Source organism: Labrus mixtus, chromosome 15 (genome assembly GCF_963584025.1).
Source record: "Labrus mixtus chromosome 15, fLabMix1.1, whole genome shotgun sequence".
NCBI lineage: Eukaryota > Metazoa > Chordata > Actinopteri > Labriformes > Labridae > Labrus > Labrus mixtus.
In genome coordinates, this window is record NC_083626.1 from 11,139,162 (window position 1) to 11,152,794 (window position 13,633).

The 13,633-nt window shown below is 45.3% G+C and overlaps 2 protein-coding genes across 4 annotated transcripts in view; both read right to left on the minus strand.

Annotated features, from left to right (window-relative positions):
- Nucleotides 1-5,673: 5,673 nt before the first annotated feature.
- On the minus strand, nt 5,674-7,522 carry LOC132989536 (uncharacterized; the record flags this gene model as incomplete). Its single annotated transcript, XM_061057228.1, has 2 exons — nt 5,674-5,828; nt 6,349-7,522. Coding segments are annotated over 2 exons (1,329 nt in total), but the record flags the coding sequence as incomplete, so codon positions are not given.
- Nucleotides 7,523-7,538: 16 nt separating this feature from the next.
- gata5 (GATA binding protein 5) overlaps nt 7,539-13,633 on the minus strand; it is a 6,979-nt gene continuing 884 nt past the window's right edge. For 2 of the 3 annotated variants that reach the window (XM_061056810.1, XM_061056809.1), the window contains 6 exons: nt 13,617-13,633; nt 12,023-12,192; nt 10,408-10,536; nt 10,245-10,323; nt 10,037-10,164; nt 7,539-9,051 (listed from right to left, as the gene is read on the minus strand). The exon at nt 13,617-13,633 is cut by the window's right edge. In XM_061056810.1, coding sequence (XP_060912793.1) covers nt 8,932-9,051; nt 10,037-10,164; nt 10,245-10,323; nt 10,408-10,536; nt 12,023-12,192; nt 13,617-13,633 — 643 coding nt within the window. In that variant the 3' untranslated portion in view covers nt 7,539-8,931. The remainder of the gene's footprint in view (nt 9,052-10,036; nt 10,165-10,244; nt 10,324-10,407; nt 10,537-12,022; nt 12,193-13,616) is intronic. The other variant, XM_061056811.1, reaches the window with a different exon arrangement.

Sequence of the window (13,633 nt, forward strand, 5' to 3'; positions counted from 1 at the left end):
CGTGGTACCTACGGTCTCTAAATGTACTATGAGAGGTAGAGCCTTCAGTTATCAGGCCTGCTCGTGGTACGTTCTCTAAATGTATTATGGGAGGTAGAGCCTTCAGTTATCAGACCTGCTCGTGGTACAGTCTCTAAATGTACTATGGGAGGTAGAGCCTTCAGTTATCAGGCCTGCTTGTGGTACCTACGGTCTCTAAATGTACTATGGGAGGTAGAGCCTTCAGTTATCAGGCCTGCTCGTGGTACAGTCTCTAAATGTACTATGGGAGGTAGCGCCTTCAGTTATCAGACCTGCTCGTGGTAACTACAGTCTCTCAATGTACTATGAAAGGTACAGCCTTCAGTTATCAGACCTGCTCATGCTACAGTCTCTAAATGTACTATGGGAGGTAGAGCCTTCAGTTATCAGTCCTGCTCGTGGTACCTACAGTCTCTCAATGTACTATGAAAGGTAGAGCCTTCAGTTATCAGACCTGCTCGTGGTACAGTCTGTAAATATATTATGGAAGGTAGAGCCTTCAGTTATCAGACCTGCTCGTGGTACCTACAGTCTCTAAATGTACTTTGGGTCGTAGAGCCTTCAGTTATCAGACCTGCTCGTGGTACCTACAGTCTCTCAATGTACTATGAAAGGTAGAGCCTTCAGTTATCAGACCTGCTCGTGGTACAGTCTCTCAATGTACTATGGGAGGTAGAGCCTTCAGTTATCAGACCTGCTCGTGCTACAGTCTCTAAATGTACTATGGGAGGTAGAGCCTTCAGTTATCAGGCCTGCTCGTGGTACCTACGGTCTCTAAATGTACTATGGGAGGTAGATCCTTCAGTTATCAGGCCTGCTCGTGGTACCTACGGCCTATAAATGTACTATGAGAGGTAGAGCCTTCAGTTATCAGGCCTGCTCGTGGTACAGTCTCTAAATGTACTATTGGAGGTAGAGCCTTCAGTTATCAGACCTGCTCGTGGTACAGTCTCTCAATGTACTATGGGAGGTACAGCCTTCAGTTATCAGACCTGCTCGTGCTACAGTCTCTAAATGTACTATGGGAGGTAGAGCCTTCAGTTATCAGGCCTGCTCGTGGTACCTACGGTCTCTAAATGTACTATGGGAGGTAGAGCCTTCAGTTATCACACCTGCTCGTGGTACCTACGGTCTCTAAATGTACTATGAGAGGTAGAGCCTTCAGTTATCAGGCCTGCTTGTGGTACAGTCTCTAAATGTACTATGGGAGGTAGAGCCTTCAGTTATCACACCTGCTCGTGGTACCTACGGCCTCTAAATGTACTATGGGAGGTAAAGCCTTCAGTTATCAGGCCTGCTCGTGGTACAGTCTCTAAATGTACTATGGGAGGTAGAGCCTTCAGTTATCAGGCCTGCTCGTGGTACAGTCTCTAAATGTACTATGGGAGGTAGAGCCTTCAGTTATCAGAACTGCTTGTGGTAACTACAGTCTCTCAATGTACTATGAAAGGTACAGCCTTCAGTTATCAGACCTGCTCATGCTACAGTCTCTAAATGTACTATGGGAGGTAGAGCCTTCAGTTATCAGACCTGCTCGTGGTAACTACAGTCTCTCAATGTACTATGAAAGGTAGAGCCTTCAGTTATCAGACCTGCTCGTGGTACAGTCTCTAAATGTACTATGGGAGGTAGAGCCTTCAGTTATCAGACCTGTTCGTGCTACAGTCTCTAAATGTACTATGGGAGGTAGAGCCTTCAGTTATCAGACCTGCTCGTGGTAACTACAGTCTCTCAATGTACTATGAAAGGTAGAGCCTTCAGTTATCAGACCTGCTCGTGGTACAGTCTCTAAATGTACTATGGGAGGTAGAGCCTTCAGTTATCAGACCTGCTCGTGCTACAGTCTCTAAATGTACTATGGGAGGTAGAGCCTTCAGTTATCAGGCCTGCTTGTGGTACCTACGGTCTCTAAATGTACTATGGGAGGTAGAGCCTTCAGTTATCACACCTGCTCGTGGTACCTACGGCCTCTAAATGTACTATGGGAGGTAAAGCCTTCAGTTATCAGGCCTGCTCGTGGTACAGTCTCTAAATGTACTATGGGAGGTAGAGCCTTCAGTTATCACACCTGCTCGTGGTACCTACGGTCTCTAAATGTACTATGGGAGGTAGAGCCTTCAGTTATCAGACCTGCTCGTGGTAACTACAGTCTCTCAATGTACTATGAAAGGTACAGCCTTCAGTTATCAGACCTGCTCATGCTACAGTCTCTAAATGTACTATGGGAGGTAGAGCCTTCAGTTATCAGACCTGCTCGTGGTAACTACAGTCTCTCAATGTACTATGAAAGGTAGAGCCTTCAGTTATCAGACCTGCTCGTGGTACAGTCTCTAAATGTACTATGGGAGGTAGAGCCTTCAGTTATCAGACCTGCTCGTGGTACAGTCTCTCAATGTACTATGGGAGGTAGAGCCTTCAGTTATCAGACCTGCTCGTGCTACAGTCTCTAAATGTACTATGGGAGGTAGAGCCTTCAGTTATCAGGCCTGCTCGTGGTACCTACGGTCTCTAAATGTACTATGGGAGGTAGATCCTTCAGTTATCAGGCCTGCTCGTGGTACCTACGGCCTATAAATGTACTATGAGAGGTAGAGCCTTCAGTTATCAGGCCTGCTCGTGGTACAGTCTCTAAATGTACTATTGGAGGTAGAGCCTTCAGTTATCAGACCTGCTCGTGGTACAGTCTCTCAATGTACTATGGGAGGTACAGCCTTCAGTTATCAGACCTGCTCGTGCTACAGTCTCTAAATGTACTATGGGAGGTAGAGCCTTCAGTTATCAGGCCTGCTCGTGGTACCTACGGTCTCTAAATGTACTATGGGAGGTAGAGCCTTCAGTTATCACACCTGCTCGTGGTACCTACGGTCTCTAAATGTACTATGAGAGGTAGAGCCTTCAGTTATCAGGCCTGCTCGTGGTACAGTCTCTAAATGTACTATGGGAGGTAGAGCCTTCAGTTATCACACCTGCTCGTGGTACCTACGGTCTCTAAATGTACTATGAGAGGTAGAGCCTTCAGTTATCACACCTGCTCGTGGTACCTACGGCCTCTAAATGTACTATGGGAGGTAAAGCCTTCAGTTATCAGGCCTGCTCGTGGTACAGTCTCTAAATGTACTATGGGAGGTAGAGCCTTCAGTTATCAGGCCTGCTCGTGGTACAGTCTCTAAATGTACTATGGGAGGTAGAGCCTTCAGTTATCAGAACTGCTCGTGGTAACTACAGTCTCTCAATGTACTATGAAAGGTACAGCCTTCAGTTATCAGACCTGCTCATGCTACAGTCTCTAAATGTACTATGGGAGGTAGAGCCTTCAGTTATCAGACCTGCTCGTGGTAACTACAGTCTCTACATGTACTATGAAAGGTAGAGCCTTCAGTTATCAGACCTGCTCGTGGTACAGTCTCTAAATGTACTATGGGAGGTAGAGCCTTCAGTTATCAGACCTGCTCGTGCTACAGTCTCTAAATGTACTATGGGAGGTAGAGCCTTCAGTTATCAGACCTGCTCATGGTAACTACAGTCTCTCAATGTACTATGAAAGGTAGAGCCTTCAGTTATCAGACCTGCTCGTGGTACAGTCTCTAAATGTACTATGGGAGGTAGAGCCTTCAGTTATCAGACCTGCTCGTGGTAACTACAGTCTCTAAATGGACTATGAAAGGTAGAGCCTTCAGTTATCAGACCTGCTCGTGGTAACTACAGTCTCTCAATGTACTATGAAAGGTAGAGCCTTCAGTTATCAGACCTGCTCGTGGTACAGTCTCTAAATGTACTATGGGAGGTAGAGCCTTCAGTTATCAGACCTGCTCGTGCTACAGTCTCTAAATGTACTATGGGAGGTAGAGCCTTCAGTTATCAGGCCTGCTTGTGGTACCTACGGTCTCTAAATGTACTATGGGAGGTAGAGCCTTCAGTTATCACACCTGCTCGTGGTACCTACGGCCTCTAAATGTACTATGGGAGGTAAAGCCTTCAGTTATCAGGCCTGCTCGTGGTACAGTCTCTAAATGTACTATGGGAGGTAGAGCCTTCAGTTATCACACCTGCTCGTGGTACCTACGGTCTCTAAATGTACTATGGGAGGTAGAGCCTTCAGTTATCAGGCCTGCTCGTGGTACCTACGGCCTCTAAATGTACTATGGGAGGTAGAGCCTTCAGTTATCAGACCTGCTCGTGGTAACTACAGTCTCTCAATGTACTGTGAAAGGTACAGCATTCAGTTATCAGACCTGCTCATGGTACAGTCTCTAAATGTACTATGGAAGGTAGAGCCTTCAGTTATCAGGCCTGCTCGTGGTACCTACAGTCTCTAAATGTACTATGGGAGGTAGACGGTGGTTATTATAAAGTGTTACTATAAATATTAAAGAGAATCTAGGAGCTTCAACTATCACGACTCAATGGAAAAAAAATGTAGGTCTATGCCCGTGTGTGTGTCGTCGATGTGTGTATTTAAATGTGTGTGTGTGTTGTAAGTGTTTTTTATAAATGTGTGTGTGAAGTATGTGTATGAATTGATGAGGGACTTTTTATTAATTCCACCCTAAAGGTCATGTCCCCCCGCCTAAACTTCCTGTAACTTTTTTTTTCTCGAGGAAACAATCAAACTGTAGGTCAGGAAGTCATTGTTCTTGAGTGTCTCCGAGTCATCCATCAGCCTGTCGTCTGTTTTTATCCTTGCTCGCTCTCCTGTTGTGTTTTAGAATCACTGTGTGTACAGACCCTCAGCTAATAATACCACGAGGCTGCTCAGAGAATACATGAACACTACAGGGTCACCACAGGCTCTGAGTCTGTGTGTGTGTGTATGTGTCTGTGTGTGTGTGTGTATATTTGTGCGTGTGTGTGTGTGTGTGTCTGTGTGTGTGTATATTTGTGCGTGTGCGTGCGTGTGTCTGTGTGTGTGTGTGCGTTTGTATATTTGTGTGTCTGTGTGTATATTTGTGCGTGTGTGTCTGTGTGTGTGTGTAACATGTACTTTGGTTTATGGCGCTCTAGTTGTATTTGAACCTTTGCTCAGTTTGTCGTCTCAACTTTATACTGAAATAGTCTCAGATTTGTTAACATGTTAACAAACACACAAACAAATACACACACACACACACACATTGAACTTTTAGTCTTTATTGATCTCCTTCTGCAGGAGCTGCTGTTGATGACGACATGATGGAGAAGTGAATCTAAACGTCTGCTGTTTATCTCAAAGCCTCTTTACTCTCCTCCAGGTGTGTTCACCTGCACGCCTCTCCCAGCAGCTGATAAGAAGCAGCCTGTTGGCCAACAGTCATAAAGCGCCGCTGTTGTTGGTGCCGGGATGTCGCCAGGGCGGCTGTAAAGCAGCAGCCGCGTCGCAGAGAGGCCGACCTGGACCCGACCGCCATAAAGACGACCTGGACCCGACCGCCATAAAGACGACCTGGAGCTCAACCTTTGGTCAACGTTTAAACACGATACAATAGAACATGCCCTGCTACACATGCACACACACATATACACATTAACACACATATACACACACACACATTAACACACATATACATTAACACACACACACACACACACACACATTAACACACAAAATAAACACACACACACACACATTAACACACACATTAACCCACTATATATAATCAAGTAGACGATGAAGGTCTAAGTTGGAGCTGGGTGGTCTTGTGAACATCCAGTCCCTGTCTCCTCATCCTGACCCTCCTGACTGGTGTCCCTCACTGCAGTAGACCACAGGATTCTGGTCTGCTGGTAGATCAGACCACAGTAGCCATCCCACCATGGTCCCTTGTGACTTTCTGCAAACACAATCACAACAGATAGATGAGTGGTCAGTTGTCTGAAGGTATCAAGGAGTCACAGCTAGTGTGCTTAATGTACCACCTACAGTAAGCACAGACTATGTAGACCTCTTCTCTTCCTCTGACCATACTGCTCATATCTCAGATATCAGCACTAACACTGTCCCTGCTCTGCTCTGGATGTGAACTCACCTGTTGACTGTTTGTACCTGACACGGAGGTTTCTTAATAATAAGCATGCTGCATGTGTTTGCCCTGTTGTGACTAACTCTATAGTGTGTATGCTGTACAGACTTTTAATAGTGTCCCCTCTCCCTCTCAAACACACACACACACAGGCTGGTTACGTGAGCTAACGCTAGCTAGCTAACTCATAATATGATATTACAGTTGAACATCATAGTGTGTCAATGGCTGATACTAAAAAGCGAAAAGTCTCAGTGGATGTACACGTAGAAGTGGATGGTTTTGAACGTTAATCAATGAATGTGCTATCAGATAACAGGCTAACCCTAACCTTCCTCTGATAGAGGACTGGGATCTGATAGAGGACTGGGATCTGATAGAGGACTGGGCTCTGATGGAGGACTGGGATCTGATGGAGGACTGGGCTCTGATAGAGGACTGGGATCTGATAGAGGACTGGGCTCTGATGGAGGACTGGGATCTGATATAGGACTGGGATCTGATGGAGGACTGGGCTCTGATGGAGGACTGGGATCTGATGGAGGACTGGGATCTGATAGAGGACTGGGCTCTGATAGAGGACTGGGATCTGATAGAGGACTGGGCTCTGATGGAGGACTGGGATCTGATATAGGACTGGGATCTGATGGAGGACTGGGCTCTGATGGAGGACTGGGATCTGATGGAGGACTGGGATCTGATATAGGATTGGGATCTGATGGAGGCCTGGGCTCTGATAGAGGACTGGGATCTGATGGAGGACTGGGATCTGATATAGGACTGGGATCTGATGGAGGACTGGGCTCTGATGGAGGACTGGGATCTGATGGAGGACTGGGATCTGATATAGGACTGGGATCTGATTGAGGACTGGGCTCTGATGGAGGACTGGGATCTGATAGAGGATTGGGATCTGATGGAGGACTGGGCTCTGATGGAGGACTGGGATCTGATGGAGGACTGGGCTCTGACAGAGGACTGGGCTCTGATAGAGGACTGGGATCTGATGGAGGACTGGGCTCTGACGGAGGACTGGGATCTGATAGAGGACTGGGCTCTGACGGAGGACTGGGATCTGACGGAGGTCTGGGCTCTGATAGAGGACTGGGATCTGATGGAGGACTGGGATCTGATATAGGATTGGGATCTGATAGAGGACTGGGATCTGATAGAGGACTGGGCTCTGATGGAAGACTGGGATCTGATGGAGGACTGGGATCTGATATAGGATTGGGATCTGATAGAGGACTGGGATCTGATAGAGGACTGGGCTCTGATAGAGGACTGGGATCTGATATAGGACTGGGATCTGATGGAGGACTGGGCTCTGATGGAGGACTGGGATCTGATAGGGGTCTGGGCTCTGATGGAGGACTGGGATCTGATAGAGGACTGGGCTCTGATAGAGGACTGGGCTCTGATGGAGGACTGGGCTCTGATAGAGGACTGGGCTCTGATGGAGGAGTGATGTCAGTAAAATGTTTGATTAAAATATTGGAGAGAAATCAAACATCAGGTGAATAAAATGTGAATCAGTTTATTTACAAGAACAGATTCTAAAGAGCAATCAGAGACTTCTTTACAACAATTTCACAATAAAATTCAAAACTTTCACAATAAAATATGATTAAACGTTTATCTCCTTCTTTTTGTTTCCTTCATTCAAGGTCATTGCACGTCACGTCTCATAATAAGTGATGAAGTCCTGACGTGTAGGCCTGGTTCTAAAGACGGGTTTTGTGTGTCTGCTGTTAAAACTAATAAGTCCTAATGTGAGTGAATCAACCTGCAGAGGCTTCACCTGTCCTTATCTCCACATAAATAATGAGCCTATAAAAGTTAACCATCTACACGTCGTCATAAAAAACCTCTTCTGTTTCTGCTCTGACAACAAAACACACAAACTATTCTCCGACGAAGATCCCGTTTAGACGATGATGAGCTTTCAAAGGTTATTAAACCCCGTGTTTACCTCCACGCCATCCTCTGTGACACGTCTTTACCTCATAGGAAGCTCTCATTGGACCTCACAGGACGTTAGTTCAGCAGTCCTGGTTACTTCCTGATTCAGTCCATGTTTAAACCTGATTTAGCCCTTCTTTTAGTCCAGTCTTAGTCTTTGCTTAGTCCTGGTTTGGGCCCTGTTTAGTCCCTTTTTAGACCTGGGTTAGGCCTCATTGAGCTGTTGGATTATCCTGAATGGTCCTGTTTTTGGTCTGGTGTAGTCCTGTTTTTGGTCTTGAGTAGTCCTATTTTTGGCCTGGTGTAGTCCTGTTTTTGGTCTGGTGTAGTCCTGTTTTTGGTCTGGTGTAGTCCTGTTTAACGTTGAGTTTGGTCCTGTTTTGGTCCATGCCAACCTGGTTCTTACTGGTCAGGTATGGTATTGTTTTTGGTTCAGATCTTGGCCTAGTGTAGTCCTGTTTTTGGTTCAGTTCTTGGCCTAGTGTAGTCCTGTTTTTAGTTCAGATCTTGGCCTGGTGTAGTCCTGTTTTTGGTTCAGATCTTGGCCTGGTGTAGTCCTGTTTTTGGTTCAGTTCTTGGCCTAGTGTAGTCCTGTTTTTGGTTCAGATCTTGGCCTGGTGTAGTTTTGTTTTTTGTTCAGATGTTGGCCTAGTGTAGTCCTGTTTTTGGTTCAGATTTTGGCCTAGTGTAGTCCTGTCTTTGGTTCAGTTGTTGGTCGGGTGTAGTCCTGTTGTTGACCATGTTTGGTCCTGGTTTGGTCCTGATGTTGACCTGTTCTGGTCCTGTTTTGGGCCTGGTGTAGTCCTGTTGTTGGCCAGGTTTGGTCTCTCTCTCCTGCAGCGCTGGAGAAAGCTGGGTGGAGCTCTGTCTGTCCTCCCCCATGGAGCCACATCCACCTGTGTGAAGTCATCAGCTGTGATGTCATCAGGCGTTGGTTGCAGGTGGAGGAAGTTCAGGCCTGAGACAGAGCGCACCAGTTCTGTGCGGACATGGAGGTCGGGGTGAAGGGGAAGTCCTCGTATTTAATGTCCACATGTCCTGAAGCCAGGCCGTCCAGCTGAGACGCCGTCTGCTGGGGGGACGGAGACATTCACACTGAACGTTAACAGGTGTTCATATGATGTCAGTCTAAATGGTCACTAAACTGGAGTTACTAATAAAAGTAGTGATTCGTTTACATCTTTGTGAACTGAAGCTCTGGTCTGTTCGCCAACTAAACACCCTCATGTTCCAGCTGTGGAGAAGCATCAGACTGAAGACATGAGTCAGCAGATCTCACCCTGATGAAGTCATGAGTCAGCAGATCTCACCCTGATGAAGTCATGAGTCGGCAGAGCTCACCCTGATGAAGTCATGAGTCACCCTGATGAAGTCATGAGTCAGCAGGTCTCACCCTGATGAAGTCATGAGTCAGCAGATCTCACCTTGATGAAGTCATGAGTCATCCTGATGAAGTCATGAGTCATCAGGTCTCACCCTGATGAAGTCATGAGTCACCCTGATGAAGTCATGAGTCAGCAGGTCTCACCCTGATGAAGTCATGAGTCACCCTGATGAAGTCATGAGTCAGCAGGTCTCACCCTGATGAAGTCATGAGTCAGCAGATCTCACCCTGATGAAGTCATGAGTCAGCAGGTCTCACCTTGATGAAGTCATGAGTCAGCAGGTCTCACCCCGATGAAGTCATGAGTCACCCTGATGAAGTCATGAGTCATCAGATCTCACCCTGATGAAGTCATGAGTCAGCAGATCTCACCCTGATGAAGTCATGAGTCAGCAGATCGCACCCTGATGAAGTCATGAGTCAGCAGATCTCACCCTGATGAAGTCATGAGTCAAGAGATCTCACCTTGATGACTCATAGCGTCACAGCGTAACCATGTTAACACACAGACCAGGACATGAATATCACGACACTATGAATCAAGGAGGTCATGGGGGCGGGGCTTCATTACGGCCCAGTTACATAATCATAGTGTGAAAAAGGTTTAGGGTTAGGGTAATATCACACACACACACACACACACACACACACACACACACGTATAGGAGGGTACCTGAGTGGCAGATGTGATGGTGTGTCTGGCGTACGGGGACGGGGTCATGTTGGGTTCACTCTTGATGGTGGAGGCGTGTTCAGAGACAGAGAGCGAGGACGGAGAGCTGCTGTCGGAGGGGGTGGAGCCTAAAGGACAGTCACAGGAGGAGTACCACTGAATGTAGAGACTCTGTAAGAAGCTGCTGTGTGGTTCTTTCTTTACTCACCTGTTTTATTTTTGGGCGTCTTTGGTTTCCGCTTCCTGGTCTGAATGCTCTCTTTCTTCATGGCCAGAGGTCGGGGTACCTGAAGGAGGGGGGGACAGGTGAGCGAGGGTACCTGACAGAGCATGGCTCCTCTTTCCACATTAATGTGAGGAGCTTATTTTACCCCGTGCAGCTTCATGTAGAGTCCACAGGCGTTGCAGACGGGCTCTCCGTCAGCATTTCGTCTCCACAGCGTGGTCGTGCTGGTGTGACAGTTTGTGCAGCAGAGACCGGCCCGGCGAGACGTCGTCTGCTGCAGGACAGACGAGGAGAAACCATAACATGAGATAAAAGAGAGATCACAAAGCCGGCCACAGATAAATGTTTGAAACATTTTTTTCTCACAACAAAACTTTAAAAAACCATAAATCTGTCGTCTCTGTGTCTTTAAATATATCCTGAGAGATCAACGGCACGACGTCACCGTGAAGTTTCAAACAACAACAATCACTCTCCATCCTCGAGTCATAAAGTCTGACAACACACACACACACACACACACACACACACACACACACACACACACCTCTCTCTCCCAGCTTAGGCCACGTCCACACGTATACGGATATTTCTAAAAACCTGTTTCCCCCCCTCCAGTTGCAAAAAAAATCCTGTCCACACCAACAGTTTTTAAAAAATCTTAGTCCACATGGCAACGCAAAAACGATGGAAAACGCTCACATAAGCATGCCATAAGCATGCCAGGCCAGTAGGTGGCGATAATAGCTGTGTCTCATTCACGTCAAACACCGTAAAAGAACATTGCGAGCATGCGTATTAAGCGTCCTTTTGACAGCGGCGATTTGGAAAAGATGGCGAAACAAGTCAACAAACACAAAGCCGATTCATTCGTTTGGACGGACGACGAAGTGGAGTTGCTGCTTAGAGTTACACTTGAATGCAATTCATGTAATTAAACCTAACAGCAGCGAACAGATGTAAACAAACCGGTAGCCTGCCATCTTGGTTATGACGCATGACGCATGCTCAACACGCAAGTTGATGTAATTACGTCACTATTACAAAAAGCTCCGTTTTAACCGTTTTAACTGTTCACACGAATACAAGTAAACGTGATTTTTTTTTAAATCTCCACCTTGGAATGCGTTTTTCAAAGACTTTGTTTGCAGTGACCAAAAACTCAGTTTTCAATTGTTTTCATGTGGACGGGAGGCCAAAAGGGAGAGAAAATACTACGTTTTCAAAAAAATCGTATACGTGTGGATGGGGCCTTAGTCTCAATTTCTGCAGAGAGTACAAACATCTCGTTCAAGGGCGAGGTCAGAGCCGGACAAATATAACTTGAAAACTGGACCAAACTGGAGAAGGACCGACACAGCTGGGAGGCCTTGAATCCCCCCCCCCCCCCCCCCCCACACACACACACCGTCCATCCCACACCCATCTCCAGACTACACCCAAACACACAGAGTGATAGACAAACACATTCACACACTGATGGTAGAGGCTGCTGAGTAAAGAGTCCATCAGTATTACTCATCCATTCATACACACTTACACTCCGCCAACGAAGCAGCGGGAGGAAATCCGGTTTAAGTTTCTTGGACACATCGGACATGTGGCTGCAGGAGCTGGGGATCAAACCCTTGACCTTCCAGTTGAAAGACGACCAACTGTACCAACTATGCCACATTACGGACTGCTGTGGCTCAGTGGAGCTAAGCTGTGTGTGTGTGTGTGTGTGTGTGTGTGTGTGTGTGTGTGTGTGTGTCTCTCACCAGTCGTTTGTGCGGTTTGATTAGCGGTCTGTTGATTCCGTTCATCTTGTGGTAGAGGCCACACGCGTTGCACAGGTAGTGTCCGGTTCCATCCCTGCGCCACAGCGGCGTGGACACCGAGCCGCAGTTCACACACTCCCGACCCTCGGTGGACATGTCGTCCATGAGCTCTGAGCACGCGGGACACACGGGACAACACAAAACATTTAAGTACAACATTTGGTTTGATCCCGTCTCCATCATGCCGTGTGACCTGAAGTATGACATCACAGGTCTGTGAAACGGTCTCTGCCGCTCGCTCAGTCTCAGACAATCTGACAGTTAGTTCATTGTTTTGTTGTTGCCGTGGTAACCAACAGGTTTGGATTCAGTAAAGATTCCTCTTTTAGTCTGTGAACTTTAAAACACACACACAGACACACACACAGACACACACACACACACACACACACACACACACACACACACACACACACAGAGAGAGACACACACACACACACACACACACACACACACACACACGCACACACCCGCACACACACACACACACACAGACACACACACACACACACACACACACACACACACACACTATTATTTATTATAGATTATTTATTATTTAAATATTTATTCTGAGGTGTTTTTAACTCTCATTACATTAATAAATCAGACTTTAATGATATAAAGAAGAAATGTTTAATGACGTTTAGAGACTTCAAAGATTTAAAAACTAAATATGAACCTGAACTCAGAGAGGATTCACACCTTTAATATCTAAACATCATTAAATCAGAACTCTTTAATCTAAATCAGAATAATTTTATTTAAATCAGAATACTTTCATTTAAATCAGAATACTTTCATTTAAATCAGAATAATTTAATTTAAATTAGAATACTTTCATTTAAATCAGAATACTTTCATTTAAATCAGAATACTTTAAATCAGAATACTTTCATTTAAATCAGAATAATTTAAATCAGAATACTTTAAATCAGAATAATTAAATTTAAATCAGAATACTTTAAATCAGAATACTTTCATTTAAATGAGAATAATTAAATTTAAATCAGAATACTTTAAATCAGAATACTTTCATTTAAATGAGAATAATTAAATTTAAATCAGAATACTTTAAATCAGAATATTTTAATTTAAATCAGAATAATATTTGAATTTTAATCAGAATAATATTTTAATTTAAATCAGAATAATATTTTGATTTAAATCAGAATAATATTTTGATTTAAATCAGAATATTTTAAGTGTGTTGGTGATAAAATGATCATGTGAACTCTGAAATACTTTTTGATGTTTTTAATGTTTCAGTTTCAACATGAAGGTTGCTTTTTCACCCTCTCATCAAACTCGTTAAAGAGATCAGTCGGTTAATCGATGCTGAACGTGTTTTTTATCTTGGAGGTTTTGGAGCACGCGGACCTCTCTTTCCTTTATTGTGACGTCATAATTAATCCTTTCTCTCTTATATATTTATAATATAATATATAATAAAGATTTATAATTATTTGTGGGTTCATACTCGAGCCCTGGTCTCAGTCCCTGGTCTCGGCTAGAGTCGGTCCGGTTTACTCACCCAGACTGGGCCTCCTG